The sequence below is a fragment of the Magallana gigas genome, chromosome 4, assembly GCF_963853765.1.
Source record: "Magallana gigas chromosome 4, xbMagGiga1.1, whole genome shotgun sequence".
NCBI lineage: Eukaryota > Metazoa > Mollusca > Bivalvia > Ostreida > Ostreidae > Magallana > Magallana gigas.
The window spans coordinates 20,333,876-20,354,816 of NC_088856.1; the positions used below are offsets into that span (position 1 = coordinate 20,333,876).

The window sequence follows — 20,941 nt, forward strand, 5'->3', positions numbered from 1 at the left end:
TGTTCATTTGAAAATAAAATATCGAGTGAGTGATGAGTTACGTTTAGAGAGTCCCGTTTACCTCGCATTGCATGATGATCGTAGTCTCAACAAACGGTTGTAGAGAGGACACCAATGAACCCCTTCATATGTTTTCAAATATTTAAATCTTCAAAATAAGTCTGTAGCTGCGCAGTTCGACAGCTGTTTTGAATTATTAAAAAGCATTGTCCTGTTCTTGTATGCACACTTTTCAAAGAAAATGACATGGAGGTTCATATTTATTGCTTTTTATCTCTGGTCAGCTTTTTTAAAAATGTTAACGCTCTTCTTAAAAATAAAAGCCTCTACAAAATTCGAACCCGAGACCTGCGGGCTGATAGACTGAAGCTTCACCCATTGCGCCACAGAGATGTATACATACATACCAGATTAAAGCGATATAATTGTTTCACAATGCATTAAAATCGCCATATTGTGACGTACTCTCACAAAAAGTAAAAGTCACGGGGTGTCCAAGATCCTTTTTTTTTCTTAAACTATTCGTTAATGTTTATATATTGCTAAACAAACTGTATATTTAAATTTCAGATCTTACGGGCAATTTGTTGACAAAATGTCTTATTTATTTATCTCAGTTGTCGCTCTTAAGGTGGAAGGCTACATCGTCACAACATGTCTGACATCCGTTCGAAACGCCATTTTGTTCCGGATTGATAATATTTTGTCGTGGTACAAAATAGCTATACACCGTTAAATTGAACTCTTCTAACGGTTGCACTACAGTATTAAATTTCACTATATATTCTTACCAAAATTGCACAACTTTAGATACAGATTAAAAATTCAAAACGAACTTCTGGAAAAAATCCTCTTGACATCTTTTTAAACAACGCTTCATTTACAATTTTCTAGCAAAATACACACGTGCATCCAGCAAGGCGTGAAACTTTGTTTACCTCGAAGTTACACATGTGCTTGAAAATCAAGCCCGGGCCTTTTCACCCCCCTCCGGAAACAACACGCATCAAAAATTCAAATGACCTCGCATTATTACAAAAATGGGATAGTTAGACCTCTTAAACATTGTTTTTCATCTCATAAAAAAAATCTGCTCCTGTCGCGTGCGGAAACGCCCCGAATTCAAAGGAAAATTCGGGAATTATTTTGGCTCAGCCATGTTTTGACGTGAACCTTCAGTGAAATACTGTTATGACACCTAACGATAGAGAGATGATATAGGAATAGTCACCAAAACGCTTATAAGTATGTCAATTTTCTTCCTGTTTAAAACTTTCAACTAACATTGATTATCAGCTGTTTTGTACGGAAAACGTGGAATTTAAATAATTTACTGTTTCACCGCTATTGGCAATACATTTTAGTCATGTCATCTGCAACAGACGATCATACATTTGTGACGGATTATCGATATAGGTAAGCAGATATCAAATTTTCACTTAAACGATATATGTACGATGAATATAAAACGAAAGTACCGAAGTACGATCTCTTGAATTAATCCCAATTTCCCAAATGTAAAACATTTGCAGTAAACTACTTGCATTGAAACTTAGACATTAAACTAATGTATTTTGATTTAAATAGATAAAGCTAGGTACATGTAGCAATAGCAGTGGAAGCCCGTTGAGGGAAGGACAGAATTCTGAAAAGGAGCATGTTTTTCATTTCCACACGTACATGTGTATCACTATGGACATCTAATGTATGTATAAATATGCGTATGGTTGTTGTTTATAATTGCTATTGTATATAAAAAAGTAAAAGACAATTTCACTACCAATATTTTGTTTTGAATAGTTAAATTTATATAATGCGTTCATCAAAAATATAACTTTTCATCTTCAAATATTATCATAAGCACTACAAATCTTATATATACACATGTACATATTTAGCATAGACTTGTTCCTTTTTTTTTAATTTTTCTTCGTGAATTTTATTAAAGCTGACATGAATTCATAAATACGCATTACTTCCCTTTTATCTCCGACTACCGCCATATTAGTTGTCGATTTCTATTGTTCTGCTCATCGCTACACACCCCCTATATAAGGCCGAGAGCCCTCGTCATACTTCACCGCATTCAGGAATTTCATACACCCGAACACGTTACCTTGGACGAAAAGACTTGTAAAAACGCGTTTTGAACAAAAATAATATGACAACCACTTCACTGGCAAGATATATCCAATAAACGACAAAACAAGACTGACTGAAATCCAGGCGCAGATACTTCAGAAATTCCTCGATAATTGTAGACCGTTTTCCTGTGTATGTTATAACATCGCACATGCGCAAACCACACACTGTGGCAGATCGAGCAATGTCAATTATCGCATGGATTTTATAAACGGGGAGTTTTTGTAGGAACGGATAGAAACGTTGTTACTTTCTTGGATTTACTATCATTTAGCTACTGTGTTGGATGTAGTGTCGCCATGGTTTTCAAGAAGATGCAGACGTTATGCACTCTGTATGAACGACACACGTGTTCGATGTGCATGCGAAGTAAGGCAGCACTGTCTGTGCAAAATAATACAGATACCTTGGACATCCTTTCAAAGAAATATATTTTGTATTTCATTGATTGTTGTTTTCTTTATTCTTTATTACTACATTTTACTACATGTACAATGTGTAGTTCATGCATTTAGAAGTCCGCGCAACGTGAATGCCTCGATCGGAAAGCAACCGACCGTAACTTTCTCAACCGGTATATATACCCCAGTGGCAGTAGAGGAGCGATCGAAACTAATATGGCGACCAAATGCTTTTATGAATTCATGTCAGCTTTAATCAAAAAATGGTCCCAAGATATTTGAGACCATGTAAAATAAAGAAAGACAACTCTTAAACAGGATCTTTCATACCAAGATTTTTGCAATAATGAAGTATTTTCTTTAAATTTTCAATTTCATTCAATTTCTTTTTTTCATCCTGTTAACCAATGAATATTGTTTATATTTTCAGATTTTTGTGGGATTTTGTCCAGCAGTTTGCCTTAAAAGAATTTTTTTATATTTAAGTTTCATATTTATGTGGATTCCAATAAAAATCATACAAACTTCATTCATGATGATTTTGTCTTTTATTTCTAAACTTAATGACATTTCACTTTCATAAGAATTTTAAAACAGAAATGTATAAAAAATTGATAAATAAGGGGTTATCTGGAACCAGACTGATATTTTGAAAATTCTCTAGAAAATAGAGTATTGTATTTTGAGGTCTATTATTGTTGAATATTGTGCCGAGTATTAGTAACAAATGCATGCAACAAAAATCTCCTACACTTATTTGGTGTAGAGATCCACCTTAACTCCAGATGGTTTACAATATGGAATTGGAATGCAGTAAACCTGTAACTGATTTAAAATATACAAAATTCAGAGAAGATAGTATTTATTTAGAGCAATTTATTGTTCTCTCTTCCTAAACAGAAAGATATCAAATATTTTACAAAGAAATGACAATTTTAATGACAAAATACTTCACGATCTACAATCACTGCTTTCAAACACAATGTCACATTGCCATTCAAACATGCACTTTCATTCTCAAAGACTCAATAATCGATGCACTTTAAAAAGTACATAATCAATGTACCCTCCAAATGAACACGCCCATATAATTATAAGGCAGTTATGGATTATATGATGTTTACTTTGTTTATCTCAAAAACTTTTTGTGGTTGAGAAACGATGTACTGGTTTCAAACGTACATTTACTTCAATGATTCGTTACACTTTACATTATTTAATGAACATGTACTATGCACATGTCACAGTTAAAGTTTTCTTGAATTTAGAATGTTTGGGGTTTTTTTCAGCATTTTTTTTTAATCTCATATTTTGCTCTCTGACATTATGTATAAATATTGCAACATTTATGGCTTTGCTGTTCGTTCATATACATGTAGTAGTAAATACGTTGATGAAAAATATATGGATTTCACTTTAACATCACACATCAAGAGTTCAAAGATAATCAGTGACTAAAACATGGATAACGATAATTATAAAATGTCAGCAAACAAACTGCTTTTGACCTTTGCATCCAAAACATCAAATCATACACACATTCACATTAGCTTGCAAAATGCACAGTGCTGAAAGGTATTTTAAAACCTTCTAGCACTCTATTAAAATTCATTTATTTTGCACAAAATACTTTTTGTTGATGTTATAGACTATGAACATTAATTACAATGCGTGACAAGGTTTGTACATTCCACGATATAGGTTTCAACCCATTCTCTTCTCCCGGTCCCCAAATAAATTACGGATTTCAAGTTCCAGAAATCTGAATTTCAACCCTAATAGACGGATTGGAGAACAGTATTTCTTAAACAGAATAGTTTGTTGTAGCATTTGTAGTATGATGTAATATTAATTTGGACTCTTCAAAAATATAAATAAAGGATATGTAAGAATAAAAGATAATCAGATGTTCGTTGATATCATGAAGAAAAAAAATATTGGTCAGGGGCTGGCCAAACCTTGAGCTCCCCCAACCCTCCATAGAATCTGTATGATCCCAATAACGTTTGAAATGCCCATGATTAACCACTGGGATCTCTTCACTTTAAATCTTTTCTCTTCCAAGACTCCCAGCACCATTTATACTGATATGTAACAACATGTGTACGTTTTAGCCTTTCCTGTATTTCACAGTATCTTTCCGCCGGTTTCTGAAGGTGCTTTAATGTAGGGTGGGTGGCAAATTGCACGTGTCGAAATTGGTTAATCAATCCACTGTTTATTAGTTCCTCCATGATTTCGAATTCACAGCCTTCACAATTCACAGTGATTAAGTCAACTTCGTAACAAGGCACGCCCATTTGTAGGAGAAAGTGAGTAGTATTCACGAGACGCAATAAACAATTTCCGCCCTGATCGTTTCCGGCGAAAATCGATGTCGCATCACCACCGTGACCCAATACATTGACATAGACTTTGTCGTTTTTCCTTGCCAAGCCAAAGTTGTATAAGATTATTTTATTGTCAGATTTGAACATATTGACAAGATTTGAATACAGAGTCTTTATCGGCTCCAAAATGACGTAGTTCCCCGGATGGAACTTTTTTATCATGGCATCTGCGTCTTCCCCCTTGTTTCCGCCTATATCGAACACTACACTCTCTGCGTTTAGATACGTGTGATGTGTGTGACGTACATATTGGGTGTTCCCCGCCCAGAATGCCCCAGCCCCTTTCTTGTGATCGGCGGCCCACGTCCGGAGACACTCTTGTTTTCCCTTTGTTTCCTCTGGAGTGAGTTGCGTATTCGCTTTAAAGTTATATGAATTTGAGCAGGAGGCGTCCTTGCTCCTGAATTTAGCGGCCACTCTTTCTGTCAAAGGTTTGACCCCTTCGTTTCCCGCAAGCTTAAAATCATCGTCGGTTTCGCCACATTTGGTTTGTTTCTTCTGAATTGGTGCGCTTGCTTGTGGTGCCAACACATACGTACGAGACGGACCACTCGATTGTCTGTTAGGAATCTGCTTTTGCTGCTGTCGCTGTTGCTGCTGAGGGCCAGCGCCGGTATCTTGACCGAACACTGAGGGATCCCTGTACCAATGGCTAACGAAATAGACCGTGGCGACTCCAAAACCAAAAGCCAAGGCCAATTTGATATACCTGGGCGACGTCCCACTCATTTTATCTAAAAGGAAATTAGACTTGATTTAATATTCAACAAATAGCTTAAAACAGATTGTGTATGTGTGATTCGTCAACTAGATGAAACTCAATTTATACTCAGTTGTAAATGCACAATGGAAGGTCTTGTGGTGTTTCCCTTTGTCTGATCCCTTGTCGTCTACATCGAAAATTGATTTAAAAAAGGGGGCATGTCACTTAGTAGCCGTGAAAAGGTGAAGAGAAAAAAAAACAATTTTCTCAACGATGTTTTCTTTGTTTATCACAAAAACTGATATTTGAACAATATCATTGATTTTTTTTCTTATTGGAAAACTGCAACTCCATACTGCGAGATTTCTTTTGAAATATACAAGCAATTGAATAGACATATTAAAAAAAAACACCATCTGCGGCATATCAAATTGATACGTCGCCTTCTATATCCGATTACAGCACGATATTGTGTGTCTGCAAACCCATGACAATAAATGGTATCAAATTTGAGAATCACGAAGCCAACCCAATGTCATAACCAACCGTCAATTCAACTCGCTATCAAATAAAAACAAGTTTATAATTCTCATAATATCGATATTGTAAATAAGTATTCAGTTTTACCAAACGTGTATACTCTCTCACTCCCTCAAAAGGCGGGACACATGTATTTCACGATTAACCCCCCCCCCCCCCCCCCCCCCTCAAAATGCATTTGGTAAAGAATGGTCCGATATGCTTAAAATAACAAAGTGCGAGTACACATAAAACTTAATCGTTGTGAAAAAGAACTGTTGGGGGGGGGGGGGGGCGGTTGTGTTTAAGAATTCAATATTTATAAGGGCTCGATGGTCTTGTCCATTTTTAAACTGTATTTACCTCCTTTATATGAAGAGCTATGTATTTATAAAGATGTAGGTAAATGTTCAAGTTTTAAAAATAAAATATTAAGATCGTTTCTTTGATATCAGTTTATGGTTTTAAAAAAAAGCATTTCAAAAGTTCAACACAGGGCTGGACTCTGATAGGTAATCTGTTGTCCATCCAGCCCCCCCCCCCTAGCTGTTGTCCATCCAGCCCCCCCCCCCCCCCCCGTAGCTGTTGTCCATCCAGCCCTCCCTTAGCAGAGTTGTATTCAATTACTTTGAAATGTAATTTATTCAGATACTTTCAAAATACATTGCTAATATTATCAATTACTTGCAATACAATTACATTGATTTTCTTAAATGTAATTAATTACTCTCAAGTACTTTGAAAAATGTAATTAAATACACTTCAGTTGATTTAGTTTTATTTTAGAAATAGTTCATGTAAGGTTCTTTTTTATGGTGACACTTTATTCAGTATTTTTGTCCTTGGGTAAGTGGGGGTTCACACTTAAACAAAGTTAACCCTGGGCAGTTTGTCAAGCTGTATAAACAAAAGTTAAACACCATGGTATATCTAATTATTGCGCTAAAAATTCAAGTTCCTAAGCACTGTTTTTTATAGTTTTAAAGGGACTTACACACGATTTTAGATCAAAATTTTATTTTTTAATTTTTATGTATGAAATGGTTTACTTGCGCATTTTAAACGATTGACCAAAGCTTGAATGTTAGAAGTCAAGTTATAAGAGAGATACAGAGGTAAGAATTCATGTTTATGTAAACAAAGCTGAGTCTTCTATTTGTTTACAAATAATGTAAAGTGTGGAATTGCCGTTTCTTTAACAAAATAACTCATAGCAAACAAAGTAAACTGGTTCAATGTGTTCATAAATAATATTATCAACAGAAGAAAGCAACATTTGATTGAAACTAAAACTAATAAACCACATATGTAAACAATAATAAGGCTCGAGCTTTGTTTACAAAACAAAGAATGTCAAACTCTGTATCTTGCTTATAACTCAATATCCGACTTTCCAGTTTTGACAAAACATTTAGAATACCAAAATTGACTATTTCAAACTTTAAAAATGGAAAAACAAAATTCAAAGTTTTGAGCACAAATCGTGTCCAGGTCCCTTTAAAAGGGCATGGTCACGATTTTGGTCTATTTTTATGTTTTTATTATTTACAATGCTTTAGAAATGCATTTCTAATGATCAAATAAAATTTGTTATATTTTAGTTATAAGTTAAAGAGTTATAAGCAAGAAACAGGACTCACAATTCTTTGTCATGTAAACAAGGCTCATGCCCTTTTTTTTGTTTTTGTTGAAAAATATTTTTCTAGCTTATTTGTCTATCTTTTATTTATTTTAAGCATAGATAAACAGTTTCTAACGTTTAACACATTGGTTTAGGTTTAAAACTGAAATTTTTACTTCAACGTTCAAAATGTAAACAAACACTTTGTTTACATAGCGAAGAATTTCAAGCTCTGTAACTCGCTTATAACTCAACAAATGACACTCAAATTTCGGTTGCCGTTTTAAAATGCCTTATTGAAGCATTGTAAATATTGAAATCGAAAAAATAATTTTTGACAAAAATCGTGACCATGCCCCTTTAAAAGAGAAACCGGTTCTGATATCCTACACTCTTTTAACATCGCCCTTTACTTTTTATGTGCTCCTCTATCTCTTAAACTCAAGTCTGGGTTTTAAATCCTCGTAAGAAACGCCCGCGGGTTTGTTTGTTTGTTTGTTTGTTTTGTTTTTTTCTTGGTTGATTCTTAACTATTTATATATTTTTGTAGTTCCATTCAGGGCATTCCACAAAATACCCTACCATGAAATCGAGAAGATTTGGGTTGGAGTTTGTTATGCAAGAATACTGTTTATGTCAATCAAGCGTTCAACATAGAACGACCTGTGTACATACATACAACGTGGTTATTTCGATTAGTCCGAATCATGATACTCTGTGTCAATATGCTTTCCTCAACATACATGTATAGAAATTCGATATATTGGTACATGTACTTAGCATAAATTAGATTCTTTTAAAAAGTTAAATGTCTAAAGTTCAGACGATCCATTGTATCCGCACTCAGGCTAGATATAAAATTCTCGAATGAGGCCCTATAGAGGGGAACTATGAAATATCTTTACAACCATTAACAATTTTCAATAATAGACTTTCATTATGCACTTTGCTTCACACAATACGACTATTTTAACTTTAGCCGGATGTCGCGCTATATACATGCATAAAAGTGACTTGTACTTAATAATATACATACTCTCTCAACTGTGTGTATTTACCACATACGGATGCATGTCATGATGAGAGAGAGAGAGAGAGAGAGAGAGAGAGAGAGAGAGAATGTTTTAATCGTAATACTTTACATACATGTATCTCATTGTCAATGGTTTTCTCTTAACGACGTTCAGATGTTTAAACGAATATTAACAGATTAAGACAATATATCTGTATCTCGTTACCAGGTTACGGACAGCAACACAGAAAGGGTCCGAGACTTCAGAAAAACAATAAAATAATGCCGTCAATTAATATAAATTTCAGTTTCATAAAATACGAACCTTAACATAAAAAGGAAACTCGGTATCCGTTGCTACACTTTTTTCAACCTCACTATTTCAATCACAGCTGTTCACTCCGAGAGCAGTTCTCTCGTCCCTCTACTAATTATTTGCAAGCAAGTATGACCTCGGGTCAGTTTACCACTTTACGCTTGAGGGGATATTTACAGCTGTACTGACCGGAACGGGTTCACAGACACATGCATTTTGTCACGTGTTACATGCTCGCACTGTCAAGTTGTGCTGGGGGCTGTGAGTTGATTATACATGTATATCGTACAAACTTTAACTAGGCGTACATTATCTTAAGTTTTAGCATGCACTACCGCGGAAATAACAAAAAATATACGCACAGTCTCGCTCTTTATATAAACGTGTGCATTTATAAATAAAACCACTTAGCATATACATATATATGAAGTGTTTTTATAATTTACAAATCTTGAATGGATTATGAAAATTTTGATTTGCAGCACACAAGTATAATAAAACCACTTCTTTTGTCTAGAAACATTTTTGTCAAGGGAATGGAATTGGAACTCGAGCAACTTTAGGGGGAAAAATCAAGTACTGTTACCGTATCTTACATATCGCAAATAATAATACAGTGAAACACATTAGCTTACCTTCCGACTGGCAGTTTAAAACTTTCAGATAACTATTGTTATTCCTCCATCAAATTTTACATTTCATAAACACTTAAGTTTGAGCACGGTAAAGAGGAACTGATATACAACGTACATGTAAAAAGATACCTTGCGGATAAATGTGGAAAAAAGCACAAGTAAACTTTACACGTTGTTCATTAGCTGCACAACAAATCTTCCTGGTTGTACGAACCTTGGGCAAAAAGTGCTAAAAGGTCAAATGAAATCATGAACTGAAATGACCATTTTGTGATTTTTTGTTTTGGTGTTTTTTTTTAAGAATTTGAAATAACGATATCCTATTACAATGTATATAATACAATACAATATATAATACCATATATATAATACCACATGTTTTCTATTTTCCCTGAATAAAATTTTCAAAATTGTGAACCTAGATGTTTGAGGAGGAAGGTGCAAAGCATATAGTAGACGTAATAATACGGCTCAATCTGATAGAGACAACCTGCTACTTCACCTTCAAAACGAACTTTGCCGTTCATCTATTCCATTTACTTTTATTAATGTTGATCGATCTCTTTTAAAGTCACTGTATATCAGAAAAAATTAATATACTTTCAATTTGAATACTGTAATTCGAAAAATGTCCATTCATAACAGAGATCTATTGATCAGCTAGCCAACCAAGCTACATGTGGGGCCTTTAAAATACAAGCATAGCAAAAACGCAAATTTCGAAATAAATAGGTTTCTTCGGAACAAAATTATAAAGTTACACATATGAAAACATATACGTGCAGCCAGTCTAACAAATTATAACTTAAAATATGTTTACATATAATGACATCTTCGCTAACCAAGGGTTTACGATGGACTCTGCTAGTTGTAGAGGAGCGGCCCTTAGCTAGCGAAGTTGAAGTAATACGTATGATGTCCCCTTATTTTTTTTGCGGAAACTTCGAGTTAATTTATAGCTCTACGGAAAAAGCTAGACTGAAATCCACACGCACCGTATATCTTTTGTCAAAACCTTCAGCGACTGAAACTGACAGGACTGAAATCTACACGGTCCCTTTATTGATTGGTCGAAACCTGCAGAGACTAAAGAAAAATCACGGACTGAACGAAATAATCATGATGATGTCAAACTCAAATTCCATTAGGAGGCGATTTGACTGTTTCTTTCATCTAACGTACTAATGTACATTTACGGTAATTTAGTGAATTTTGTTTACTTTTAACATAAACATATTAATTTGTTAAAAGAAAGATGTAAATTTTAACAATAAAATGCTTTCTTTGCTGATTAATGCGGGTTATGAAGGTAGCGATCACTGCAGAAAAGATACATAACGCACTAATACGGTTTATGCATTTTTTCCTGCAATGTTGCCGCCGTTTTATCCCGCATGAATCACCGAATAAAGCATTTTATTGTTTAAATGAATATAAATACTTATCAGGTATTACCAAGTTCAAATGAGCCAAATTACACACGACTTCTTGTGCGTGTATACATGAATATGTGACAGACGTTGTAACTTTCCATGTAAATAATTTATATATACATGTAGATATGTGTGCTTCCAATGGCTATCGATTTGTATAAATATTCTACAGGTATAAATAAATAAGACATCCCTGTCTATCGCATTACAGTACTGAAGATAATCGCCTGGTAGTCTTGATTATAGGCCGGAATATCGGGTATGCTAAGAGTATGTTTGCCTTGGTATATGTACATATACAATGTAATAAACTGCGTATGACAGTGGTGTATCATCTCTCTTTCTCTCTTGAAATCGGGTTGTTTTCAAGATTAACATAAAAATATAGAGCCCAGACCCACTCTATAAAAGAAAAGGCCTTGAAGTTCTAAAAAATGACACTTTTTGGAGGTTTAAATACGTATGCGCCAATTTGAATCAACACATTCAATGTATTGAACATATTTAGGTATTACAAATCTATGACATTGTGACCCACGGAAAATGTACAAGTCGATCGGTATTCGTTTTACAAGATTTATTAAAACTGCGCAAACTTATTACACTATTCCGAGAGGTCGGGGGTCGGTGGTACGAGCGCCTTGACCGTCGCTCTCCAACTGCCGAATAATTAAACATGGTCAACAATTACTTTATGATAACAAAACACAGTTTTAACAATAGAGAATAATAGAATAGTAAATATAAAGAGTTACTTCAATTAACGGATTACTTAGATAAACTGAGTGTCAATTAGGGGTGTTCAGATCAAAGTCACTCAAAGCCAGTGACAGGGGAAAAGGTATCATGTCCAAGGGCTACATTTCACACGGTGATAATATGTTAAAAATATATTATTTACAATGATTTGTTTAAAAGTCATCAGATTTCTCGTAACTTAAATTTTTCATGGATCTTTCTCTCACAAGCTGGTCTGGTCAGCATTGGAGCTATACATAATTATGCCAGGAAATGTACAGGAGAGGGTCAAGAGTTTATTCCCGGAGGAACACAGATCCGGATTTCACCACATCCTGGCAGATGGAAGAGAAAACCACAGGACGTGTATAGCCATTTTTACGTCTTATCCACCCATCTTTTTACCAGTCCGTTACATCAAAAATTCAATCTGCATGAGTAGCCAAATCATGAAACTATTCCTTCACAGATAGTCATGCAGGGGATATATTTTTTTCATTGCGATTAAAATAAATAACACAAATGCTGAAGGAGACTGGATAGGCAACAGATTGACCGCCAGATCTGCCTTTAACTTTTAAACACGATATTTTTGGCCATTAACTTTCATATAGTAAAAAAATCCTAATATTTTAGCATTTCAATTTGAATATTTTCATATATCAATATACAGAGCTCTTCGGTTGAAAAAGGTAACTACGGTCTTAGAAATGGCCACGGCTATCCTGACCTCTTTATAATTTTGTTATCGATCTGGCATTGTCGCAAGTCACGGGTGTTGCGTCCATTCAATTTCAACAAAGAAAGAGTGGACACAAAACCACTGACTTGCGACAATGTCGATCTGTGGGCTCAAGGTATCCTCTAATCAATAATAGACGCACCGTACAGTTTGTATATACATTGTACATATATATGTCCTCACTCTTTTACTTTTATAGATATCAAGAGATATCTGGAATCTTGATATCTCTGTGAAGTTCCAGTTACATGAATGCTGAAAAGGCTTTGAGAAATAGGTATCGAATTGAAGGCATGTTGATGAGTATATTAGATCTATTAAAATTGTAATGACAAAGAATTTCAAAACACGTGATAGAGAGAGAGTGTGAGTAAGAGAGAGAGAGAGAGAGAGAGAGAGAGAGAGAGAGAGAGACTCATTTAAACTTTTTGACGCCTAACAGATAATGGAGGTTTCCCTACACTTCTATATTAGTTCAAGAATTTCATCGGGCTAATGTTTAAATGTTTCACATTTGACAGTAGTGTTGCTTGCTTTCTGTTGCCACAGTGTGGTTTACGTCCATTTACATAAAAAGGGAATATTGAATTCCTGGGGATTTTTCTACCGACCTGACCCATTTGAATTGATGAAATCATGCATGACGTCCACAGAAATGATTGCCCAATATACCATAATTAAAGACAGTTGAAAATACACACTTCTTGTCCTGTCTTGGAGGGCAAAAACATTTCTTAATTTATACTGTAGACAATGGTTCACAAAAAATATGTATCTAGGCGCATGATGGTACTTGTATTGAGGTACAGCGATGTAAAATTTTAATACATGAGTTCGAATCCCGCTGGGGCTTTTATTATAATAATATTTACACCCCCCCCCCCCAAAAAAAAAAAATTGAAACACATTTTTGGTCAAATATTGTAACATTTAGATATTCTAAAACGGTGAAAGGATTTTAAATTGATTATAATGTACACGTACTTTTATCCACATCAATATCGGCAGGTGGACCTTAACACCTTAAGAAACAATATGGATTGCATCTGTTGCATTGAAATATTAATAACGTACATGTAAGAATCAAATCGAAGGACAATGCCATATATCCTTGATACAAAAGTTTATGACTACTGTTACGAAATTTTCCAGAATTCGAAAGAGGTCAATGTTTGAACGGAATCATCGAAATAAAGGAGCTAGTGGAAGGGTTTGACTTTAATCAGACTCCGCAATTTTTTTCACAAGGTTCGGCGATTAAATAGTATAACACAAATGACACATCCTTCTCAGGAAGGTAGCTTGGAATCAACTATATATTAATGTATACGGTGGTTAACTGATGCAGAATCATTATTTAATAAGACGGATGACCTGATATAACCGTGCTTGAGTTTTAATGATTCCTTTGAATTGGGTTCACAAGTATGTAATATAGGGTACTGCAAATTAGCTGTAAAACTGAAACTTCACGGGAAATTTGGGCTGAGCGACCGTGGAGCCCCTGATTGGTGGTTAATAGATCCCTGAGTACTCTCTCTCTCTCTCTCTCTCTCTCTCTCTCTCTCTCTCTCTCTCTCTCTCTCTCTCTCTCTCTCTCTCTCTCTCTCTCCCCACACACACACACACGTCATGTGGTTTTCTCTTCCATCTGCCAGGATGTGGTGAAATCCGGATCTGTGTTCCTCCGGGAATAAACTCTTGACCTTCTCCTGTACATTTCCTGGCATATGTATAGCTCAAATGCTGATCAGTCCAGCTTGTGAGAGAAAGATCCATGGGCGTTGGCTAGGTCTAACCACACTGCTGCAACGTTTTTCTGTCCTTTCTTGGCCTCCTTAATGAGCTGCCATAAAACACTAGAGTGTTCCAAGCATCCGGAAAACCCTGGTATACCTGCCTTCTGTACGGATGTATCAATTTATATCTTGTCCACCAACTACCCTGATATCCGCTTTACTAGTACTGTCATAAATGTTTTCCCTTTCTCTTTCGGCACAAAACACCCCTCGGCCTCTTTCCATTATGCTGGTGTTGTTCCTTCCCTCCAGATTACTCGGAACATTTAACAGAATTTGTTACGTAATGTTGGACACTTCTTATACACTATATACATAATGTACCCTAACTTTGTATGATTCTATTGATTTAAATATTCTTCAAAATACAAAGCAGTTTAATGGTAAAAAAAATGTGTGTGTGTATACAAAATATACACTCAGAAACATGCATACAGAATAAATGTATAGACAGAAAATATACACCAACACATGTATATAGAAATCAACACCCAGACTCATTATTTAAACAGAGCATGTTAACGAATAGCATTAAATTATCACCCAGACAATGATATGTTATACAGGTGAATCTCGATAACTCGAACTTTAGGGGACCATGATCAAACTTCGAGAGATCAAGAGTTCGAAAGTTTAAAAAAATCCGGAATTTATATCCGGTATTTACAACTGTCCACATCCTGTACAGAGCCTCATAATCCAAAATGAGTAAAGTTAATCCACACAAGTATTAAATAATAAAAAATAACAGAAAGCCGATTCAAAACTCTACCGGTTTCATTATAATCTTCAGGAGTTTTTCCTGAAGATTATAATGAAACCGGTAGAGTTTTGAATCGGCTTTCTGTTTTTTTTATTATATATATATATACATATATATATATATATATATATATATATATATATATATATATATATATATATATATATATATATATATATATATATATATATATATATATATAATCTTTTATCATGTTATATCATTCAAAGTTTCAAATCAATCCGCTAATGCAATTGAAAAAGTGTGCAAATGTATATCGTTAGTGGTCAAGGTAGTACTTATTTCTCATTTTTTTCCCATATCATTAGAGGTTACGGTTTTTGACCGCTAATGATATAAATCTTATATTATATCATTAGCGGACGGTTAGGTTGTTCGTTAATGATAAAATTATATCATTAGTGGTCAACATCCTGACCACTAATGCAACATTATATCATTAGTGGACGTTGTATCATTAGAGGTTGCTACAATGCACAATGAAAAACTACCTCCCCCCCCCCCCCCCCCCCCCGACCCACTACATCAGTACATGTACCAACAAATCCTTGATAATTCATGTCATTGTAACAAAAGAATATATTAAAGACACACGATATAGCCCCAATTAAGAAAAACAATCACACTTGCAATTAGATATATATATCTAATCGAATAGATAATAGTAATTTCTATAATTTCTGATATAAAATATTAGTTCTATAATTTACAAAACGATATTCCTCTGTTACAATGACATGTGTCGAACGGACCCCTCTAACCTGAGTTATACTTCCACGTCTCTGTAAAATTATTCTTATGAAAACAAAATAGGATACAGATGTGTTCATTTTGATATTTAAACCCCTTACAATACCGGATGTTTCCTTCCTTATCCAACACACACACACCATTCATGTATAAATTAAAGCATTTTATTCCTTGCACAATGCACAGGAGTGAAAAATGAGTGACTATGAATGAGTAGGGAAATAATGCTGTCTATTCCACCATTACTGATCAAGTCCGCCTTCATTACGTAACGCAACGAAAGAATAATATACTGCCAGACGATATTCCACTCGTGACATTTTTAGCAACACACGCAATACTGTCTGGTTTCAATAAGTTAACGCATGCATGCTACATGTATGTGTAGAATTTTTTTAGATATTTAAACTGACAATAATACATGTAAACACGTCTTTGGAGGCATGAGACGAGTTACATGTAACTGCCCTTCGGCAATACATACTTAAATATGTAATAAAAGTTCAAATGCCAAATAAACTTCAAATAAATCAAAAATTGTGTGACCCGACAGATTCAATAATCCTATCACCATTTTGTTATTTTTGTTTTTAAAGGTTTCATCCTTCGTCTTACTTTAAGTTGAGAAAATTAAGACACACAGTCAGTGTCAATAATTTTGCAATCTCTTTTGAGTGACATTTGATGGCCACTAACTCCTAAGTAAACATTAACTTGTTTATACATGTACAATGTATTTTGTCTAGAATTACTCGCTGCTTTGTTATTGAGGGTGTGTGTGTGTGTGTGTTTTGGGTGGGGGTTGATATTAAACAGACTTTTTCTTCGCTGTTTTAAATGGAGCGGACTACAGTCATATTTCCAATGGCTGTGGACAGCTCCATTTACTACACAAGTGTCCAATTTGGGCAGACACCTTTATAAATGCTCTAAATTACGATAAAATTATATTGTTTCTGTTTTGAGAATATACTCTACATATCCTGTTTACTTTTATAACATTTTTATCAAATTCATTTTGTCATTGTAATACATATGCACACTGCTATAGACGCTACTACGTACACTCGCAGAGTTTTAAAAAATGTCTACATTGATGTACTCTTTACTTATGTATATATGTTATACCTATGAATCGTATAGTTTTTGGTAATAAACAATACAAAAAACTAAAATATATAGGAGGCAGAAACGCGGATTATTGTGAACGTTAAATCGATAATTATCTATTCCAGATTTTTAGGACCTATTTCTCCGATAACTGGTTACATAACGCATATTTGGGGGAAATGAGTTAGGTTAATAATATCTAAACAATAGACAGTTCTCTTCTTATAAGATCCAAATTTGGGGATATTTTACGCAAAGCAAAGCTGTGTCCGATGACTTCAAAGAATCAATCGTAATAAGTATGAAATCAAGTGGGGCCATTGTTGAAACGGGGTTTATTCCCAGAGGAGAATAATTTAATTTCCGATTAAATAAACTAAAATTATACCCAGATAAAAATTGTCTTTTTTGCTAAGTATATCTGTACGAATAGATGTTTATCTAACTATACATTAACTTGTGACGACTTATATTCTGATGTCATTGGACAATGAATGCTTGGCCTTGCGTTAAATCTCTCCCGAATTTGGGTTTTCTCATACTTGCTGATTATATACTTATTAATGATATAGAATGTTTATCAATCGCTTTGCTGATACTATTAAAATGTTTTCGATCGCTTCAAATCATATTAATAGCTAAGCAAGTTTGAAATGCTCGGGTGGGTTGAAAATACAACCAGTCCGCATTAATTTGTTCCCGCCCATTTTAAAATGTTTTGACTGTAAAGGGTAAAATTTATGTAATCTGTAAATTTCAAATCTTGCCAGTTAATGTTCCGCGGTCTGAAAATCAAGCACAAAAGTTTTCTATACATGTAGTGGCAAAGGTACACTGTATAGGCAGTGACTGTGAACATAAGTATATCACTTGAAAGGGGATTGAAACGGGGGTTGATTTTGACGATCTGTTGCTCAAAATGCCTACCCAGACTAGTATTTTTAAAGATAGAAACATTTAAGCAAGACCTTGTACATTCGGTAGGACGTAACTATCTAAAACTTGCATCAAAACAAATTAAAATTGACGCTGGTTTCTAGTGAAATATGAGCAGATTGCGTAGTCTTAGCTCTAGGGCGAGACGTGGCTAGCAATGAGAGAGACAGACCTACGTCACATCGCTGTTAGACACACCTACACAAAGGCCAAGCTCTTGTTAAAATGGTTCTAAAAACAACAGTCTCAATTTCTATTCCATTCAAAAGTTCTATATAGCTACATGTAGCTGGATTAAGACATATAGCTTTATCAAGCTATTTAGATTGACAATGACAATGAACGGTATTCTCATAACTGAAGTTACACTATAGAGAAAATACTTATGTACAATATGTACACATTTTAAGTAAACATAACTGATGAAAATCATTGCAATTGGTACAAGCATGAATAATTGTTACAAACTCTCTCAAATAAAGTCAAATATAGTATCTACTAGTTTACAAATACATTTGTTATACTTTCATGTTAAATACTGAAATCTGATTGGTTAAGACGCAGTTAATAATATTTACTATTACCCTAAGCGTTAGCAACGCACTTGGCAACGGGTAACATTAAAAAATGTTACATGCGCGAAAATTATGCGCGTACGGTTCGCTGTAGAATTCACGTTATTCCTATATAAAAGCAGTAAAATTTTCTTTAAAATTTTTAAAAAGACATTCAGTATAACAAAATAAATAGTGCCTGTTTGGGAGGATAACAGTTGAAATTGACACCCCGAGAAAACCATTGTCAACCGACGCAAAGCGTCGGTTGACAATGGTTTTCTCGGGGTGTCAATTTCAACTGTTACCCTCCCAAACAGGCACTATTTATATATTGTCAATTTCTTATCATCAACATTTTGTGAAAAACTGCATTTACATGTAAATAGCTAAATCAAGCTATTCTGAATAGCTATGTAGCTAAATCAAGCGACATGTACAGTTCTAGACCTGCATCATCGATCGCTTTACATAGCAAATACATGAACATGTATGTGTAGTGATCATGACAGACAGCCCTTGCTTGTGCATACGCAAAAATTTATTTCTTACTTACATTGTAGTACTTCATTGTGGACACTAATTACTGACGGTGTGAAATGGCTTTTAGAATTATGCCACAATTATTTTAAGAACCCACGTCATGGGAGTGCTTTCGTTTTGAATGGGGGGGGGGGGGGGGGGGGGGGGCGCTGAGAAATGTAAACTTATTAACGAGGACGTTGGAATTTTGTAACTATACCTCTAAATCTTGAAAGCTTTTTATGTTTTCATTGTTTAATATGAATATTGCGTACAGTAGCCAATGAACGGAATTATTGGTAAACTGTTCAAATAGGAATCAATCGAAGAACACGCGTCACACAAAACAAAAACACATATGCATGTATTTATGTAGGTCAATGATGGAGTGAAAGGAGAGACGAGATCTCGGGCATCCTTGAGAAACTCGCTGATATTAATGTGTTTAGATTGTCTATAAAGGCAGAAAGACAACGGTGCCGACATATTATCACTGAATCTGTAACAATGATAAATGAAAGCAGTATGAAGCTGCTGTGAAGTAGAACAAAGGGTCAATTGATTTTTTTTTTTTTGGAAGAGCATTGCTGGTGCTGATCATATTGAATTAAATAGATACATAATCAAAATGCCTTGTGTCCTTGCCAAACTCATTGTATTCAGGAAACACAGAACAAGGACGCGTTAGAAGAATCCATGGAAGTAATTGGCCAATGCCGGTTATATTAAAAATATTAAGACACCATCATCATCATCATCTAAAGTATCTAAAATTTAGGAAATTTAACCGCAAATCACTTCTGCTGATTAGAGAGAAAGGTTGAAAGGGAGAGAGGGAGAGAGAGAAAGCCACTTTACCTTGTGTTTGTAGCGTAATTCCCGAGTACAGACGTCTGAACGAGATGGCTGTGAATACAGACTAAGCCACGCCTACTATTGGTCGCGGAGAGCGCCGCGGGTGTGTGTGTGTGAGTGTAACTAGGTGATGGCAATGGTGCGGCAAGGGGGTGCTGTACATGTATAAACATGATTTCATGTGTGAGCACGGTACAGCTACCGATATATAACCAATATAATGACACTGCTCAGCAGGCGCGTTGGCTATGAGGGGGGCAGACTGACTCCTGTGTAAATATCGTAAACGTTACAAATGCTATCATGCTTTTTTATGGTTGACTTAATAGGTTTACGGTTTCTTTGGGGGTGGGGTGTTGGGGGAGGTGTTTTGTTTTGTTTTGGTTTATCAAAACCGGAAAATCTTTTCATTTTTGCACAAAAATTGTTTATAAGACATCAGGATATGATAAATTCTTAAAAGGACCAAGTCTTGTATTTTGAATCATGATCTGTCGATCCTTTAATTGTTGTGAAATGACAGACAAGCCCCTCCCCCCACACACTCATGTAAACATCCGAGTGAGAGGGAGGAAATTAATTTTAGAAAATTGAAATTGAAGTTAATTATATGCACAGGTACAGTACGCTCCGCCCCCTTTCCCCATGTTCCCCGGTCATCATAAAATATGTTAAACATTGCAAGTACCTCATGCATTTCATTTATTAATAATGCATTATGAAAAATGCATAAAAAATAAAAAAAATTACAAAAACACTTAGAAAAAATGAGTAGTCAAAAACGAAATTTTTTGATAAGGGTATTAATTAGCGGAAAAAAGCAGCAGAAAAACTCTTTTTACACATGGATTCTACGATTAATGTTAAACAAACAAACAAAAAAGAAGGCGATTTTTTAATTTTATTTTTTGTATTAATTTAAACCTATGTAACAAGACATAGGAGTATTAGATTATGTTAATTGAGGGCCTATTCAGAA

At 34.8% G+C, this 20,941-nt stretch overlaps 1 protein-coding gene and 1 long non-coding RNA gene across 4 annotated transcripts; one reads left to right on the forward strand and one right to left on the reverse strand.

Moving 5' to 3' along the window:
* The first annotated feature begins 1,251 nt into the window (after nucleotides 1–1,251).
* LOC109620515 (uncharacterized) lies at nucleotides 1,252–3,072 on the forward strand. The gene is made up of 3 exons (XR_004597209.2): nucleotides 1,252–1,416; nucleotides 1,588–1,705; nucleotides 2,974–3,072. It is a non-coding gene; the product is annotated as an uncharacterized lncRNA (long non-coding RNA).
* A 329-nt stretch (nucleotides 3,073–3,401) lies between these two features.
* Nucleotides 3,402–20,124, reverse strand: LOC105342733 (hypothetical protein). Of its 3 annotated transcripts, none has more exons than XM_066081609.1 (2): nucleotides 19,966–20,124; nucleotides 3,402–5,667 (listed from the first exon to the last, which is right to left on the reverse strand). In XM_066081609.1, the coding sequence occupies exon 2, from the start codon at nucleotides 5,660–5,662 to the stop codon at nucleotides 4,583–4,585; it is 1,080 nt and encodes a 359-aa protein (XP_065937681.1). In that variant the 5' UTR covers nucleotides 5,663–5,667; nucleotides 19,966–20,124; the 3' UTR covers nucleotides 3,402–4,582. The 3 variants fall into 3 exon arrangements, with proteins under 3 accessions (XP_065937681.1, XP_065937683.1, XP_065937682.1); XM_066081611.1 differs by lacking the exon at nucleotides 19,966–20,124 and adding an exon at nucleotides 9,740–9,879; XM_066081610.1 differs by lacking the exon at nucleotides 19,966–20,124 and adding an exon at nucleotides 9,114–9,349.
* Nucleotides 20,125–20,941: the final 817 nt, after the last annotated feature.